At 54.5% G+C, this 18,251-nt stretch overlaps 1 protein-coding gene and 1 long non-coding RNA gene across 5 annotated transcripts in view; one reads left to right on the top strand and one right to left on the bottom strand.

Annotated features, from left to right (window-relative positions):
- Nucleotides 1-689, bottom strand: part of LOC106150219 — a 4,257-nt gene extending 3,568 nt beyond the window's left edge. The window contains exon 1 of the long non-coding RNA XR_001236893.1: nucleotides 605-689. This is a non-coding gene — a long non-coding RNA (uncharacterized LOC106150219). The remainder of the gene's footprint in view (nucleotides 1-604) is intronic.
- On the top strand, nucleotides 635-17,597 carry Pvrl4 (poliovirus receptor-related 4). Of its 4 annotated transcripts, XM_013522348.1 has the most exons (10): nucleotides 635-725; nucleotides 835-982; nucleotides 9,420-9,779; nucleotides 10,975-11,265; nucleotides 12,781-12,901; nucleotides 13,923-14,071; nucleotides 14,298-14,454; nucleotides 14,846-14,921; nucleotides 15,326-15,400; nucleotides 15,727-17,597. In XM_013522348.1, the coding sequence occupies exons 2-10, from the start codon at nucleotides 904-906 to the stop codon at nucleotides 15,949-15,951; spliced, it is 1,533 nt and encodes a 510-aa protein (XP_013377802.1). In that variant the 5' UTR covers nucleotides 635-725; nucleotides 835-903; the 3' UTR covers nucleotides 15,952-17,597. The 4 variants fall into 4 exon arrangements, with proteins under 4 accessions (XP_013377802.1, XP_013377803.1, XP_005400292.1 ...); XM_013522349.1 differs by having other exon boundaries at nucleotides 636-982; nucleotides 15,326-15,468; nucleotides 15,727-15,817; XM_005400235.2 differs by having other exon boundaries at nucleotides 637-982; nucleotides 14,301-14,454.
- The last annotated feature ends 654 nt before the right edge of the window (nucleotides 17,598-18,251 follow it).

Genomic DNA, 18,251 nt, shown 5'->3' with positions numbered 1-18,251 from the left:
AAGAAAGGAAGAAAGGAAGAAAGGAAGAAAGAAAGAAAGAAAGAAAGAAAGAAAGAAAGAAAGAAAGAAAGAAAGAGAAAGAAAGAAAGAAAGAAAGAAAGAAAGAAAGAAAGAAAGAAAGAAAGAAAGAAAGAAAGAAAGAAAGAAAGAAAAAGAAATTATGTTTCCTCTGGAAAATCCCTTTCCCTCTGAGGATGTTTCCCCTCTGAAGAATGCAATGTATGGGCCAGCAGGCAGGAGGATCCTCCTTCATTCTGGACTTTGTTGATTCTGTGGCTCCAAAGCAGAGTCCCTGCAGAAATTTGGGGAACTCAGCAAGGTCTCCAGCCAGGCTTTGCACAAGGGCCTTGCCCTGTTTGTCCTGGCCAGGCCTGGTGCCTCCCTCTCTGAGGCAGCCTGGCCCTTCCTGCCCCCGCCCTTGCCGCTCCCTTTGCAGCCCCCTCCACACACTCGCAGGTAAAGCCCAGAGCTGAGGATGGGATCCCAGCGCCCCCACCCGGGTCCTTCCTCCTTCCCTCCCTCCCTGGCGCCCATTAGCTCGCTGAGGCAGTGGGGGCGGTGGCTGCCAGAGTCTCCGTGCCAGGCCCAGCCCCCAGAGACGCACCTGTTCTGACCTGCTGAGCAGGTTCCCAGGTTTCTGCCGTCGTTGTTGGCCACGGCGTGGGAAGCAGCTCTGGGGGAGCTCGGAGCTCCCAATCACGGCTTCTGGGGGTAACCACGGCTCGGTGGGTAGAACAGGGCTGGGTCCCCTAGCGGAGACCCAAGTGGGATAGGCAGGTAGTCAGCACCCGGGAAATCCACGGCCTCCTGCCTTGTGGGTTGTGCCTCATCCAGCTCTAGAACCGGCTCCCAGGGAGAACTCGGTGGAACTTCAGAAACACTGGGCAGGTCTCCTTCCAGCCAATGCCCCTGTCCCTGGGAGCCGAGATGTGGGGACCTGAAGCCTGGCTGCTGCTGCTGCTGCTCCTGGCATCATTCACAGGTAGGACGTGCCTGAACCATCAGGACCCCGGCTTCTGCGCTCAGCCTGGCACAGACACGCACACACAAATCCATAAACATGCACGCACTCACGCACGCACACATTCTCTTTCCTCACATTCCTGATGGAAGAGCCAGCGTCTCTCAGCAGTACCCCCAGAAGAGCCTGGTGCAGTTCTTCCTTTTCAGGTCTCCTCTTGGCCCCCAGGCAGGTGACCATGTCGGTGTTCCCTGGCCTCCTCTGCCAAAGCCTGAGTTGGTGGGAGTGGGGGTAGATTTGTGACCCAGGGTAAGTGAGCAGGAGTGTGGAACTGGTGAGGACCCTGCTCATCCCAAGGGCGTCCCAGAGGTGCCTTAGCCTGTGCCAGGGCTCCCAAACTTCTGTTGAGACCAAGGGCTGACTCAGGGCTGAGCTGGCCTCCATAGTCATCGGGGCAGGAAGCCTGATGTCCAGGGAGCAGATGGGGCATTTCTTTCTCCTTCTCTTCTCTTTAGGATTATCTAGGGCACCAGGACTGGGGTGCCTGTTGATGACTATGGGGAAGTTGAGAACCCTTTTGTGGCTCTTCTCTTTCCCTGGGCACACACTATTAGGTGCCATGGCAGCAGTATAGTTAGAGGGCTGGAGATCTGGGGTAGGGGGCTTCCTAGATAGGGTGTGGTCCCTTTTGTTCCTTCATCCCTTGTCTCTTATTTCCTCGACTAGATGCCTATACTACTCTGTACTTCCTGCTTGTCTAATGTGTGCAGAGCAGACATAAATGAGAGGAATTTACAGTCTTCAGAGTGGGGGGCTCTGAAGGTGTGTGTGAATGCACACGGGGAGGCCACAGTGGGATGCCATGGGTTATTGACAGAGTAATGAATAACAGAATCTTTCTCACTGGAAAGCCGGGGCCCGTGTGGATGGGACAGTTGGATCCTCAGCCTCAGAAGCAGGAGGGAGGGAGCTTCAGTTGTCCAGCAGGCCTTGGCCATGACTCTCCTACCCTCAACCCCAGCTGAAGTTCTCAGGAAGAGAACAAGGCCTAGCAGTCTGGATTGGCAGGGCTGAGGTCTCACAATGGAAGGATCATGGACCCAACCTCCAATCTCAGGATCCAGAGCTCCAGCTCCTGCCATCCCTACTTCCCATGACCCTGTGTCTTAATTTCCATCTTCCAAACAACCCTTCTTCCTTGCTCAGGCCAAGAGGGTGGGGTCTGGTTGCTGGGGCCAAAGAACCGAGCAGGCACTTTCCTGTAGGGTCTACCCACACCTGACGAATGGAGTCATGCTGTCTCAGGACTTGGAAGGGATCAAAGAGATCACTCCAACTTCTGCACTTTACAGATGGCAAAACAAAGATAGGCAGGTGAGATCTGCAAGATCGCCCATGTTAGGAGCATAACTAGGATTAGTGTCTTGGTCTCCTGACTCCTCACTGCATGCACATTGGGTACATTGAAGGTATTAGATGCTGGGGAATAAGACACGATTCCTACTTTCTCTCTCCATGAAGCAAAACTGTTCTTTCCAAGAGAAGCCCAGGGAAGAACAGTGACCTGGTTCTAGTTAGGAAATTACTCCTGACCTCCCCCAGGGCCTGACTGAAAGGAGCTATGTGAGGGAGAAAGCCTGGCTCCAGGATTGCCCCAGGATTCTGGTACCTAGGGAGAGACCACTCTGCAGCTACTGTGTGACTACACAGGGCTAAATGTTGATTTTAGAGCTGGGAGCTAGGTTGGACCCTACCTCTCTAACTCAAGGGTCATATAGTCCCTCCTCTACTGCCACCTCATCTTTGGCTCTTCTGAATGTAGGCATCTCCTTGGGAGCCCCAGGAACCTGAAATGTCCTACATTTCTGAAAAATCCTTGGATTGAGCACTCAGTTCTTGGGTTCTGATCCTATGTCTGCTATTGAACTGCTAGATGACCATGAGCGAACAAAAAATTTAACTTCAATAGGCTAAGAAGCAGGGCTCAACCTTCTATCTCTGAATCCTATGACTCTGATTGTCCAGCCCCTGGCTGATGGGGCATGCTGGGGTGTTGGAAGAGTGGGCAGTCTGGCTGTGGAGATGGAAGGGGGAAAGGGTCCTTGACCTATCTCTAATGGGAATGGAGATCTTTCCCCAGGATACTGCCTTCTTTGCCTTTCTGTAACCTTCTCCCCCAACCTGTGGGCCTTTAGAGCTCTGAGCCCCAGGGCCCTGCCCCACCCCTGACAGTGAGAGAAGCCCAGGCTTGGGAGGCGCCTCCAACACCACAGCTCTTTGTCTTTCCTTAATGGGATGAGTTTCCGGGTGAGGTCCCCTCCTTTCTCCCTCCCCCATCTCCTGCCCTTGAGCTGAAGGACCCAAATCTGAGAGATGCCCCCGCTTAGGATCCTGGTCCTTAGGTCTACGTCTGGGGCCAGTGGGCCCTGCAGGACTAGAGAGTGCACGGTTCTCTGAATCCTGAGATGTACCCTTAGCACCAGCTTTCTGACTGAGGTTAGCTTCCTAGAAAGGGAGGGGCCCTGTCCCTGCTTTTCTACTCCTGTTTACAGAGGGAAACAGGCCCTTGCCCATAGGACCTACCCAGACCCAGACAAGCCAGAAAGGGAAGCTTTCTTCCCTGCCCAAGTGGCAAGAACTAGGAGAATCCCAGGGAAGCCCTTGGCCCCAGTGACCTTGGCTCCATCCTAGTGTTTGAGGTGGCCCGGCTGAGAAGACCCCAGCCACAAAAATGGTGGTAAGGTGTGTAGCATGTTCTGGGCCACAGCCTCAGAATCAGGAGATTCCCCCAGACAGAATGAATGGGGCCAGCCATGGTAGGGAGCAAGACCAGTGGGTGTATACGTGGGTGCCCATATTTTTTGGCCTCCAAAATGTGCCCTTCCACTGGCCGTGAAGTCTAGGCAGGGAGGAGGGGAGTGAAGTGGGGCAGCTGAGTCAGGAGGGCAGGGCGAAAAGGAGCCTTGGGATCTGGGTCTGGGAACAGCGGGTAAAATGACAGAAGTTCAGGACAGGAGTCATCCCCATACCTCCTGGAGGAGGGCTGTAGCTCGGGCGCTGGGATCCCTCTCGCTGAACGGGAGACACTTGGGAGCCGTGGGCCTCAGAAGCTTTTCCCATGGTTTCCTACCTACCCCACCCGTGTGTCCCCAGAGTGGGGGTTGAGACTGTTGAGTTGGGGTGGGGCAGAGCTGGCCTTGGAGGGGGAAGGGGGCCTGGGGGTAGTGGGGGGGTTAGCATCTCGGGAGTTTGAGAGAAGCCCAGTTCTGGGTCTCCCACCCACAGTGTGGCTGTTGTGGTGACTCAGCGGGGCTCAGACTCTGGCTCCGGGGGGTTTAGGGGACTTATCTGTGCTGGGAGCTGTGTCTGGGCCAGAGCAGGCTGCCTGCAGGCCCGTCCTCCCGCATTGTTCTCCTCTCCCTCTATGATTGCTGTGCCCCCTCCCCAGACAGTAATCTGCAGTGGGCGCTCTGCCCGGGGTTGGGAAGCTCTCACTAAGCTGGGGGGCTTAGGACAATGGGGGGTAAGTGAGGGAGGTGGATGAAGGCAGCCAGAGAAAGTCTTGCGGTTTTGAAAGTTCCTTAGCCCTCCAAGGCCAAGGTTATAGGGGGAAGGGAGGACCCAAAGGGGCTTGCTGAGTTGTTTATGGCACCTGCCCTGGTTGGGGGGCTCCTATATCTTTCTTATCCCAAACTGACCTACATCCACAGCTCTGTCTGGTGGAGCAGGTGCTCAGGGGTAAGGCAAGTCAAGAGTTAAACAGCAGAATGAGACCCTAGACAGCTTGGACCCCTCCCCCTAGCCCCCAGGCATGTCCCCCCCTTCCCACCAAACCCACACCACACAGCCTTTACCCCAGGCCTGGAGCCGAAGCTGGTTTTTCTGGTGGTGGCAACAGCAGAGCCCTGACAGATTCCCAGGGTGAGGCCTCCTTGGGGGGCCAGAGGTGCTGGGGGGCCCAGGGGAGTGGCTGGGGGTGGTGAGAAGGGTGGGAGTCCCTGCAGTGAGAACCCAAGGAGTAAGGGAGAGAGTGCTTTGGTTTTGCTCTGTTGGGGAGGTTTGGTGGCAATTTCCCATCCCCCGGAGGCCCGGTGACCTCATCTCTGGGTACCTCCACCTGGAGCCTGAGATGAATCTGCTCTTAAGTGTGCAGGTGAGCCGATGAGGGTGGCCAGGGGCAACGCTCCAGGCAGCCACATAGGGCAAGGCCCCAAAGGCTCTGAGCCACACACTGACCAAGGGCAGCTGAGACAGACAGACATGCGGAAGCCAAGATAAACGACTTGAAAATATTTACTCTGCGTGCAGAGTTCTCCAGGAAAGGCTCACATGCCATGCATACAGGGGTGTGAAGCGCTCATGTCACGGTGCGTGTGCACACGTTCACACACCATTATGTAGCTCTTCCCTCTGGGCATACAAAAACATGTGCACAGACACCGCTGAACAGCAGCTATGAACACACATACGTGTGAAACACTTCTAAGTTCATGGAAGGACATAGCCTTACGTGCACATGAGCTAGAAAGACCAGCAGGCCCTCAGCCAAAGATAAACATACAGACACAAAAGACAACTCACTCCTCCCCCTCACAGACCCACTAGGATGCCTGTGTGCGCCCTATGTGTTCCAGTAGAGGATGCTGATGGGTAAAGGCCCTCAAAAAGAAAGATTTCTTCCACAATGATGCCATGGCTGGGTGTCGGCAGGTGCCAGCCTCAGTTTCCCCTTCTGAGACCAAAGGCCAGGACTCACATAAGAAAGAAAGTTGGGACCCAGAAACCCAGGGACCCTGGGTGGGGTGCAGCCAGCCAGCCCAAGCAAGGAATGGAGGGCCTGTCTGGGAGCGGGCGGGGTACACAAAGGGCAGGGCCCCAAAGAGGCCTGAGGGGGCCTGGCCAGGGGTGGGGGAGGCTGAGGGCAGGGATCCAGTCTGGCCAGTTGGGCCTGTTCTCCCTTGCGCAAGGTGGTGGCGGCTGTGGCTAGGCCTGCTGCTGTGTGGCGGCTTGTGAGTCACCAAGGCTCCTGACCAGCGTCCTGGTGCTCCTGGGAGGAGGGTGGGGAGGGTCAGGAGGAGGACTGCCCAGCAAGTTAGAGTCCATCAGCCTCAGCGAGATTTGCAGGAGAAGGGTCCCTGGGCTTGGCCTAGCCTGGCCACCACATGCCCGCAGGGTGACCTCATCAGGCAGGCGATGTGTCTCCTGTAGTCCGGTGACATCATCGTGCTGACGCCAGGCAGGCACTGGGTGGAGGAGAGGAGGAGGCAGTCCTGGCCTGCCTTGGCCTGGGAGCCTGGGCTCCTGGGTCCATTTAGTCTAGGACAAAGACTAGGGCCCAGGTTCTCTTTACTCTGCAGCCCAATGGCTGGACTAGAGACAAGTAGAGGAGGGTGTTGTCTCACACCGAGATGCTCCTACTGAACAGTGGATTTACTACAATAAGTGGCTATAGGGACATCCAGAAGGGACTTTTCTGTTTTACTGGGTTCTTCATTCTGGAAGGCTTGGGCCTGTCCCTTGGAGGTAGGGAATCTTGAGTTTTTATAAATAGAGACAAGGAGGATTAGATTCAGACATGTGCATGGTACCCAGTTTCTGCTGTGCCCTAAAAAAGTAGCTTTGGGGAAAAATATGGGTTATTTGTGGTGAAATGGGGCAAATGACTGGCAAACAGAGGGAGGGGTATGGGGAATACCCCATGTAACCTTGTTCCCAAAGTGGTCTTTAGAAGAGTGACTGTCCCAGTGGGCATGACTTGGGGCCCCTGTGGGCTGAATAGATACCAGTGTTTAAAGCGGAGGATGTGGTAAGGGGCTCCCATCCCAAGTCCAGCCCAATCCTTCTTTGGCAGCCCTGCCCCCTCCAGTGCCAGGAGGCGAAGGTGCCTGGGAGGGGTGCAGGTGGTTAGCTGGACTCCCAGGCTGGGCAGGGTGGGACCAACATCAGCTTAGGCAGGTCAGGGCCCTGGTATCTGGCCCTGCAGGTCTGTCCCGTCCAGTCCGGGCCCTCCCAGATCCCGGCAGCATCCTCCCTCGCTCTACTCCTGCTAGTGGCAGGGCACAGGACCCCTCCTCTGCTCGAATGGAACCCTCTGGTGCACTCTATGCTTCACTTCCTCCCTCTAGGCCTACCTCCCTCCATTGTGCTTTTTCCCCATCTGGTCCTGAGGTGCTGCTCCCTTTGGCTATGAACCCAAATAGCCACCCTATTCTGCCTCCACCCCACGGTTGCCATGGCACCACTCTCCCTGCTGGCCCAAACAAAAACTGCTCGTTCCTCCCCAGTCTGTTCTTTCCTTCTGCCCACCTTGCTCACTCATTCCTTTGTTATTCATTCATTCGTTCATTCATTCATTCATTCACTCGTTCATTCAATAAACACTCATTAAGCACCAATTATATGGCAGATATGGAGACCACATCCCACTGAGCATGAAATCAGAAACCATGTTTCCCTAAATGATGGATTTCCTACTTTTACAGAGCTCAGTCTGGTGGATCTAGTGGAGGGGCAGACAAGAACACAGCGAGGACCATCTGTGGGATAAAGTACTATGGTGCAGTAAAAGTAGGGTGCCAGAGGAGCCCCAGGTCCAGGCACCCAAATCTGCCAGGGGGTGTGGTGGGGGAGGATTCCAGAAGGAAGTGATGCCTAAGCAGAGTCTTAAGGTGTGAGTAGGAGTTCTCCAGACAATGATGAGTAGGAGCTACCAGACATAGGGAGGAGGGCATTCCAGGCAGCGTACAGTATGAGCAAAGGTGAGGAACAAAAGGGCGTGTGGGGTGCTGGGCAGAGGCAGGGACTATAACCCTTTGGGGTTGCTGGAGTGTAGATCCCAAGGCCAGGAGCTCTTGCCACTCTAGAGCACGCTTCCCCTGTGACCCAGCCCCTGGCCCCAAAGTTCACATTTTACTCCACAGCTCTTTGTTTATTTCTTTCCAGCCCTAGGCTCTGCTCTCTCATAAGTTACCCATCCTGGAAATGCAGCTGGCTTTGAGTCTTTCCTCTCCCTCATCTCTCTTTCTATAGTCAGTGACCACATCCCTGTCAATCTCCCCCAGAAACTGCGCCCACCTTTCTGCCCCAGCACCTCTGTGCCTGAGCAGGAGCTGCAGCTCCTGGTGAGTGCCCTGTGTCCAGTCAGCCTACTTTCTGCTCAGACTGCACATCGCCACTTGGCTCACACCACTGGGTGCCTAAGGAAACTGACGTGACTCCCCATTTCCTTTTGGTGGAATCTGAATCCCTGTTCCTGGCACGGATGGTCCGGGTCAATTTGGCCCCACCCCACCCCAACCATAGTTTCCATTTCTGCTCAACACACATACACACACCCTGCGTTAGCTTGGGTTCTCTTCTCCTACTTCCTGAACCAGTGACTGGCTTACCTTGATCCTTTACCATTAATGCCTTTCTGGGTCTCTCCCCTCCAATCCTACTGACCTCGACACACAATGGCCCGCAACATACCACGGAACACTAAATCAGACTCGCTATTATGTTTTTCTCTGTCTGCTCCCATATGCACCTCTTCCTCCTGTCCAGACCACAGGTCACAGGAGGGTAGGGAAGGGATCCTTATTTGCAGATAAGGCCACATGATGGGTGTCTCTGATTTTGCAATCCCCGAGGGCTTCCTGCTGCTGTTTGTCAATGTGCATGCAGAACACCACTCCTTCGACCCCAGCCCTCTGATCCTGGCACCCTACCCCAACCCCGTTGCTGTGTCTTCCCTGACCTCATCTCTTTAGCCTCTGACCAGGGGCCTTTCTGTCTTCAGGGACTTGCTCATTCCTGCCTCTGAGCCTCGGTTCATGCCATTCCTCCCACATGGAATACCTCCCTGTCCCTGGGAATCCAGGGCTCTTGTCCACAAGCCATGAGAAGAATGTTCTGAGGGTCGACTGGCATGGCCCCTTCCCTCCCCATGTTCCCCCTCCCAGACACCAGTGGCTCTGCATGCTTGCAGAGGCTCCTGGCCACACGTCCTGCAAGCATTTGCTTTTATCCCCTTGAGAGTTTGAGCCTGCCGTGAAAGTTTGTTCATGGCTTTTCTGTTTCTGTTTGCATCAATTCCATTTGCCCGAGGACTGTGAGCTCTCTGAGGGCAGAGCTTGGTTTCTGATCCTGTTATAGTCTCCCATCTTGCAGATAACGCAGGATTGAATCCTAGACTGCCCGAGGGTGTGAGCCTTCCATAAATCCTGCCTGTGTGGCCTTGGGCAAGCCACTTCCTCTCCCTGGATCTCAGTTTCCTTATCTGTTAAATGGTAATAATAACGCCTACTTCTTGAGAATGTGTTGTGGATCTAATGAGGTAATGGACCGAATGCGCTTTGCAAGCATAAAACGCTCCACTAGTTCCGGCTGGCTTTGCTGTCATTATCATGATGAATGTGTCCCCCCGGCTGCTCCGCCAGATCCCCTAACCTTGGCTGCTCTTGTCTGCCCCCTGCAGGCCGGTGCCCCGCGGGTGAGCTGGAGACTTCGGACCTGGTGACGGTGGTGCTAGGCCAGGATGCAAACCTCCCCTGCATCTACAGAGGGGACCCGGGCGAGCAGGTGGCGCAGGTGGAGTGGGCTCGGGTGGACGCGAACGAGGGAACGGGGGAGCTGGCGCTGCTGCACTCCAAGTACGGGCTACACGTGAGCTCGGCCTACGAGGGGCGCGTGGAACAACCGCCACCCCCTCGGGACCCGCTGGACGGCTCGGTGCTCCTGCGCAACGCTGTGCAAGCGGATGAGGGCGAGTACGAGTGTCGCGTGAGCACCTTCCCTGCTGGCAGCTTCCAGGCGCGACTGCGGCTGCGCGTGCTGGGTAAGTCGGGCGGCTGGGCATGGCCCAGGCTGCTGCGCCAGGGGCCCAGGCTAGGTCAAGGAAGGGAGAAGCAGAAGGCAAGGGGGGCAGAGACGAGGACTGCCGAGATAGATGAGGCAGGGGCAAAACAGGAGCAAAAGGTGGGGTCCAGTAGGCCACAGGGAGGACCACGCAACACATCCTCCCACCCAGTCCAAAAGTTCTCTCAACTGACCCTCGCAGCTGGGGAGGAATCCACCTACTAGGAAGTTCTTCCTGTTGATGACCTGAAATCTCCCTCCGTGTTACTTTTGCCCGCTGGAGAAATCTTGCACGGGCCTTTGAAGGAGTTGAGGACCTTTGTCATATTCCATCCGAATCTACTCTTCTCCAAACTACGTGGATTGTCTCCTGCCACATTTCCACTATAGGCGCTGATTCAAACGCTCTTTTGCCATCCTGGATTCCACAGCTGTAAAATGTGGGGTGCAGATGTGGACATGAGTCCCATCTGTCTGGGACCACACGTGACCAGCAGGGCTAATATGTTCCTTAATCGGGACCTTCAGAGAATGTAGTCTGAGATCTCAGCCACCTTTTAAGCAGCTCTTTATCGCTGTGAGCACCTGTGGCCCACCTGAACTTAGGGTTAAGTGAAGTCTTTTTCATTCCGTGTTCTGGCTATTAATATTTTGAAGCTAAAATTAAAGGCCTGTATAGATTCCTTTTATCCTCAGGGAAATTGGAGTAGAAAAACCTGAGGTGACACTAGGCTTTGTCACCTATGAGCTGATGACCTGGAGCCAGTCATCTTCACCTCCCTGAGCTTTCATTTCCTCACCTGAAACAGCGATAATAATGCCTACCTCACTGGTTGGTTGACAGAATTAAATGAGATAACGTTTGTAAAGTGTTTAACATAATAGCTGGAACATAGTAAGTGCTTAGTAAAAGGTGCTATTATTATTATATAGATACTATCTAGTTTTCTAATTGCTTTATTTTTATTTTTTTAAAAATGACCCACGCTCATTGTAAAAAAATTCAAATAATGGGGAGAAATGCAAAGTCACCTGGAATTCTACCACTTACCTGATATCTTTGTTGGTGAAATAAGAGAAAGAAAAGAGGGCCTACAATTTTGCGAGACTAGAATGAAGGGGAGTTTCCTATCAGGGGTTCTGCATATCTCTGACCTCTGTGCCCCCATTTGCAGTGCCTCCCCTGCCCACACTGAACCCTGGCCCACCACTGGAAGAGGGCCAGGGTCTGACATTGGCCGCCTCCTGCACAGCTGAGGGCAGCCCAGCCCCCAGTGTGACTTGGGACACAGAGGTCAAAGGCACAACATCCAAACGCACCTTCAAGCACTCCCGCTCCGCGGCTGTCACATCAGAGTTCCACCTGGTACCCAGTCGCAGCATGAACGGGCAGCCACTTACCTGTGTGGTGTCCCACCCTGGCCTGCTCCAGGACCAAAGGATCACCCACACCCTTCAAGTGGCCTGTGAGTACTTAGATGCTTGGGTAGGGGGTCCCATGGGTTCCCAATGAATTGGAGAGACACTGTGAGGCCCTGTGCCATGCCAAATTGGCCAGCTGGTGTCTGTAGGCTACATGTATGAGAGTGATTGCCCAAATGTATAGAACCTGAAGCCCAATCCCTGGGGATTTTGGCAAACTCCTCAGTCCTCCCTGAGGTCAGAGTCCTTCTCTTTTCTTGTTGCTGTACTGGGGATTGAACCAGGGCCTTTGCACTAAGCTACATACCCAGTCCCTTTTTATTTTTTTATTTAGAGACAAAGTCTTGTTAAGTCACTTAGTTGCTCACATAGCGCTCACACTTGCTATCCTCCTGCCTCAGCCTCACAGAGCGCTGGGATTACAATCCTGTGCCACCATGCCCGGCCACTATTCCTATTTTTGCAGAGGAGATTGCCTTGCTTCACAGTGTTGTTGGGAGAATCAAATATAAATATAGAATTAAAAACACTTTGCAAAAGATACAGTTTAGGATTTGGAGACAGACTTGGGACAAGTCCTCATTCTGCTATTTACCAGCTGTTATTTAATCCTGTTAGGCTTCATTTTCTTCATCAGCAAAATGAGAGTAATTATGGCAAGTTTACAGCGTTTTGATGGGAATTTGCCACCAAGAATGCAAAATATCTCATGCACTGCTCAAAGCATAGGAGGCACTCAGGAAATGGTAGACCTGTGTTTCCAGCATTAGACTTCAAACTTCTGGGGAATAAGAGCATTTTTCAGCTCATACTACTCTTTCATTGAGCACAAAGTAGGTCTTCAACATGTGTTTATTAAGGGGATGAATGAACAAACCAGCTGTGGTGGTACAGCCCTGTAAATCCCAGCACTATGGGAAGCTGAGGCAGGAAGAGTTCAAATTAGAGCCCAGCCTGGGCAATTTAGTAAGACCTTGCTTTTTTTTTTTTTTTTTTTTTTTTTTTCTGAGACAGGGTTTCTATATAGCCCAGGCTGGCCTAGAACTGACAGTGATCCTCCTGCTTCAGCCTCCCAAGTGCTGTAATTATGTAGGTGTGCACCAGCATGCCCAGCACAAGACATGGTCTTAAAAAAAACCCAGAAAGACTGAGGATGCACGTCAGTGGGAAGACCCTGGATTCAATCCCTAGTGTGGAGGGGTGGGGGTAAATGAACTAGCAGTGTTGTAGGCCTTCAAAGGATCTGGCAGTGTTGATGGAGCACCTGTTTTGTGACTAGCGCTGTGCTAGGCACCACAGGACATCCAAAGTGTGGCATGGGACTTCTGGGCTTGTGGCGCAAATAACCAATACAGACTGAGCTGGGAAAGGGGAGGGATCTATGTGGCCAGAAGCCATCAGAAAGGTTCGGCCCAACTAGGTTTGGCAGCAGCTGAGTGGGCTGAGAAGGGCAGCGGGAGGTGACTCCATGCAGGGTGGGATGTGGGGTGGGCGCCCTTCAAGGAACCCCACGGTTAAGGGCCTTTTCTTATTCTTTCTCCTCCCTCCTCCCATTGCAGTCCTGGCTGAGGCCTCTGTGCGTGGCCTGGAGGACCAAAAGCTGTGGCATGTTGGCAGAGAGGGTGCTATGCTCAAGTGCCTGAGTGAGGGGCAGCCACCTCCCTCATACAACTGGACACGGTAAGGGCCTGGGCCTGGGGAAGGTCTAGCTTGGGACAAGGGTCCTTCAGTCTCAGAGGTAGGATGTGCTCCTTTGGGCTGGGACCATATATTCTGAACGCTAGATAAGTCAGGGTATGTGTTCCTACCAATGCAAGAATATGCATGGTGGAGCATGCTTCTAATTCCAGCACTCTGGGAAGCTGAGGCAGGAGGATCACAAGTTCACGCCCAGTCTGGGCAACTTAGCAACTTAGTGAGACTCTGTCTCAAAATGAAAAATTTAACAGAGGACTGGAGATGTAGCTCAGTGCCAAGGCGCTGGGTTCAATCCCGTGCCACCAAAAGTGAAATATAACACAATATTAAATATTAACATTGTATAGATGTGTAAAATGAGTGTATAAATGAATGAGACAGAAAGCCAGCTGTCTGTAACTGTTGTTACACCAGCACTCCTGTAACCACAAGGCTGCCAGGACCTCAAAAACAGCCACTCACCTCTGCCAGTTACCTTAAGAGTCCTTGGCTTTTTTCCAGGACCTGAGATGTCTGGAGAATCAGGAAGGGTTGGGTGCACATGTATGTGAGCCCATGCTAAGCATGTTTTCGTGTGTGGACGTATGAGCAATGCATGTGGCCTTCTGCCTGGGGCTAGGTTTGGGTTAACCTGCCTCGGGCCATCACCGCTGTTGGAGCACACAGCCACATTTTCCAAGAACCTCTGAGCTCAGCTAGGAGTAGAGTGTCCTGTTGTGGGGACCTGGTACCCGGTGCCAATGACGTGATGCTGTGGGAGCGTGTGGGATGGCACGCGTGCGGATCTTCCCCGAGTATGTGTGTGGGGTGCCCGGGTCAGGCTGGGCAGCTGGGAGAAGGGGCCCCTGCCTAGACCTGCCTAGGGGAGGGCGGGACACCGTGGGAACAGCCGGCGGCTGTGGGTGACGTCATGGGCGAGAGGGGTGGAGGGCTGCCTGGGCACGTTGGGTGGTGGCAGCTTGGCCCGCGCCAGCCGGCACCCTTCAGCTTCCCTGTCCTCCAGGCTGGACGGGCCTCTGCCCACCGGGGCACGAGTGGAAGGGGGCATGCTGGGCTTTCCTCCGCTGACCGCTGAGCACAGCGGCACCTACGTCTGCCATGTCAGCAATGAGCTTTCATCAAGGGATTTCCCAGTCACAGTGGCTGTTCTTGGTAAGCACGGGGTGGGGAGCGGGCGAGCATGCGCCAGGTCTGGGGAGGGGGCAACAGAAAACAAGACAGAGTGGGAACTGGGCAAGTGTTTGTTTGCTGGAGGCGGGATGGCGGTGTGTTTTGTGAGGGCAAGCCAGGTGGGTGGTGGTGGGTGTGCTGTGCGAGATGGTGGGGGTGGGCGGGGCAGGGATCTGCGCAGACACCTCAGACACTGGCCTGTCTGCAGCAGACCCTGAGGACCCAGGGAAGCAGGTGGACCTGGTGTCAGCCTCGGTGGTGGTGGTGGGTGTGATCGCCGCGCTCCTGTTTTGCCTCCTGGTGGTGGTGGTGGTGCTCATGTCCAGATACCACCGGCGCAAGGCCCAGCAGATGACCCAGAAGTAGTGAGTACTGGCTGCTTCTGTGTGGACGGGGCTGAGCTGGGAACATAAGAAGGGCAAGGTGGGCCAGGTGGAAGAGGGAGAGGAGACAGGAGAGAAGGGTGACCTGACAATGGGGAGCTTACGGACCAGAGGTGGGCAGAGTTCTGCTGGGAGGTGAGAGGGGCTTGGGGCCTAGACCAAAGCTGATGAGGGGAACTGCACAGCCTGAGTGAAGATCAGACCCCTATGCCTGGTACCACAGCTACACACACACACGTAAACACACATTGCCACTTCCAGGGCTAGCAGGGCACCCACACCCTCCCAGCCCTGTTTTACATAGGCTCGGCCAGGCTAGGCTCACCTTGGGAGGCTACCGCTGCCCTCAGTTGACAGGGAGTGTCTTTCCCAGTGAGGAGGAGTTGACCCTGACCAGGGAGAACTCTATCCGCAGGCTGCATTCCCATCCGTCAGACCCCAGGAACCAGGTTTGTATCAAGGCTGGGTGCCGGCGTGGTATGTGGCTGTGTGTGTGGTTGCTTGTGCCTGGACCCCTCTGTCAACTGACTGGGAGCACAGCCCTCCCCCAGGGCTGGCTGAGACTGGGCTGGGGTCAGGTGCGGAGTTATAGTGCTTGGGGTCTGCTAGGACCCCGCGCTCCCTTCAGCACTGGCCTGGGGGCTGCTCTGGGAATCTGCTACCATCCGCCTGGTTCTAGGGTGGGTTTGGGGTGCAGCGGGGGAGCGAGGATATGCGTGTCAGGGAGAGGATGGACCTGTGGGTAGGGGGAGCGGTGATTGGGGAGGAGGTTGGTGGCAGTAGAGGGGTGAAGAGGCTGTAGGGAGGAGCCTGAGCTCTGTTCCAACTCCTCCCGCATGTCCGGGCCCTGCAGCCGGAGGAGAGTGTAGGGCTGAGAGCCGAGGGCCACCCTGATAGTCTCAAGGACAACAGTAGCTGCTCTGTGATGGTGAGGCCCCCCGGCCCCACCGGTGTCCCCACCACTCTCCTCAGGCCCCTCTCCTGGCCCCAGATGTGGTGCGTCAGCAGCCCCCTTACCAGCCCCTCGCGCCTCAGCCCTGGCTCCGTGCCCAACCCCGCATCTCTGCTCTGCTTCCTGCTCCACCTCCCTCCCCTGTGCCTTGGTCCAGGCCCATGATCTCTGAGCCCCTGTGCTGCTGGGACAACCCTTACCCCGCTTCGCCTGACCTCTGACCCTACCGTACCCCCAGCCATATCCCACCATCTGGCTGGTGGCCTCCGTTTCCTGAGTTGTCCTCTGCTCTTGGTCTCTAGAGTGAAGAGCCTGAGGGCCGCAGTTATTCCACGCTGACCACAGTGAGGGAGATCGAAACGCAGACAGAACTGCTGTCTCCGGGATCTGGGCGGGCAGAGGAAGAGGAAGACCGAGATGAAGGCATCAAACAGGCCATGAACCATTTTGTTCAAGAGAATGGGACCCTACGGGCCAAGCCCACGGGCAATGGCATCTACATCAATGGGCGGGGGCACCTGGTCTGACCCAGGGCTGCCTCCTCCCCTAGGCCTGGCTCCTGCTGACACAGGGAATTCCACTCATCTTGGGGGGCCTCTTAAAATGCCCGTATTTCTTGAGGAAGATGCTCCCCACCCCACTGACTGCTTGACCTTTTCCTCCAACCCTTCTGTTCATGGGGAGGGCTCTGACAGTTCAGTCCCTCCCACCATAAGTACAGGTCACTGTGTGTGTGTATGTGTGCGTGTATTTTTGCTTGTGTGTTCACTGATCATGTGTGCATGTATAGAGGAGTGACTCCCTTTTTTTTCTTTGGTACCGGGAATCGAACTCAGGGCCTCACGCTTGCTAGGTGGGTGCTGTACCACTGAGCTGCATCCCTGGCCCAGGAGTGACTTCTACCGTACGTGTTCCACTGCACTGGCTTGTCAGTCACTGTAAGAGTGAATGGTGGTGTGTGTCCCGAGATTCTGGTGATTGTGAGGGGAAGGCTGCCAGAGTTCAGTTTGTGTGTTGTGTGGCTGCGTGTGACCTCTGCCTGCACAAGCAGGTATTTTCCTCAGACCCCAGAGCAGTATTAATGATGCAGAGGTTGGAGGTGAGAGGTGGAGACTGTGGGCCACATCCAGGTGTGCGGGCATAGCTGGAGCTGGAATTTGGCCTTCTAAGTGGGGGAGCCGGGTTCCTACCACTTGAGAGCCACTGGGCAAGTGTGAAGCCGCCACCCAGGGGTCTGCCAGAGGCTTAAACTGTTACGAAGAAGCCCTCTGCCCTCTGGTGGCCTGTGGGCCTGCTACATGTACATATTTGGTGTAAAAAAACCTTCCTGGGGAGCTTGCAGAGGACTGCTCCGACTCCTTTAATAAGAGCAACACCTTGTAAAACCTTTTACTTCATCTGCATGTTTGTTCCTGGGCTTGCTTAAGCAAGGGCAGTCTACATAGGCACTCAGCAGGGCTGGACCTCACTCAGACCCCTGCTCCAGCTCAAGGTTGACCCCTGTGGCACTAAGAGGTGCTCCTAAGGCATCTGCATCTAGGCAGGCCCTTGGGAGGAGCCTGACAGCTGTTGGGCCCTGGGACTAGGGGTGTGAGTGCTGTGGCTACCGGCTGAGGGAGGACAGGAGAGGTCCTTCACTGCAGAGCCCTCAACTCTTCCCCTAGACTCATCTCTCTCTCTCTCTCTTTTTAGTTGTACCCACGGTTGCTTGTGGTCCCCGCAGGAGTTGCTGGGACTTGGTGACAAGTGTTCCTGGTTCAGTGGGGGTGTAGGGAAGAGAGGGCACTGATTATACAGCAAGGAGGGGGGCATTTCAGACGAGAGGAAGGAGGTGCTGGAGGTGTCCCTTTCTCAGAGGGTTCTGGGTCCTTGATTCAGGGCTTTTCTGGCAGTTTCTTTGGATGGAAGCAGGGGTTAGAAGTTTACTTTTATTTGGCCCACCCAAACATACTCAGCCAGAATACTGAGATTTAATGCCCAAGCCCTGCATGGCCTGAAATCTGCTGGATTTCTGGACTAAAGGGGGAGCTCTCGTCTCCCATTTTCGGGCCAGCTTGGGACTTTGAATGGGAAACCCAAAGATCTGAGATCCCAGTATGTACATTGTGTGTAAATATGTGCATATTTGTATATAAAATGATATTCTGTTTTTAAATAAACAGATAAAACCTGGTCTACCTGGTTCCTGTCTTGCCCCTTTTGCCGTATAAGCCCGGAGTGCCCTGTTCTGTGTGAGCCCCAAGCGGAGTAGAGGCCAGGGTGCCTGGAGCTGGGAGGGAAAGGGCAAAGAATTGTTTTCCACAGGCTACGGACCAGTGTCTTGCTGTGCAGATGCTTTAAATCTTTTGTTGTACTGACAACTTATAATAGCTGTGTGAAGTAGACAGCAGTGTGCTCATTTTACAGATAAAGAAACTGAAACTCAAATTAGTTCCAGATCGTCAGAGCTGGGAGGATTCAAAGATCATTTGGTCTGATTCTTCATTGGCTTTTGTGTGGAAACCGAGGCTCCCTGAAGTACTGTGGCTTGACCGAGGTGATAGGCATATCCGAGGCAGAGCCCCAGCATTCTCCCTCCTGGCTGAGGCTCCCACAGCCCTGCGCCCTGCTCCCAGGCAAACCTCAGGTCTCCACTCAGACCTGAGAACTGTGGTCTCTAGAGATGTCAGTCACCTGCTCTTGCCCCAGGAGCCATCACTCCACCCAGGACTCAGACATCACCTCCCCTTGACCAATGGCTGAGGCCCCAGCAATGGGTGAGGATGTGTGTCAGCTACCTCCCCCACCCCGGGCCCTGTGGTTACAAAGATGCTCTAACAGGAAGCGG

Source organism: Chinchilla lanigera, unplaced genomic scaffold (genome assembly GCF_000276665.1).
Source record: "Chinchilla lanigera isolate Chin_1 unplaced genomic scaffold, ChiLan1.0 scaffold00067, whole genome shotgun sequence".
Lineage (NCBI taxonomy): Eukaryota > Metazoa > Chordata > Mammalia > Rodentia > Chinchillidae > Chinchilla > Chinchilla lanigera.
Note: the sequence above shows the minus strand (reverse complement) of the source record. Positions and strands in the feature narration are given on the sequence as shown.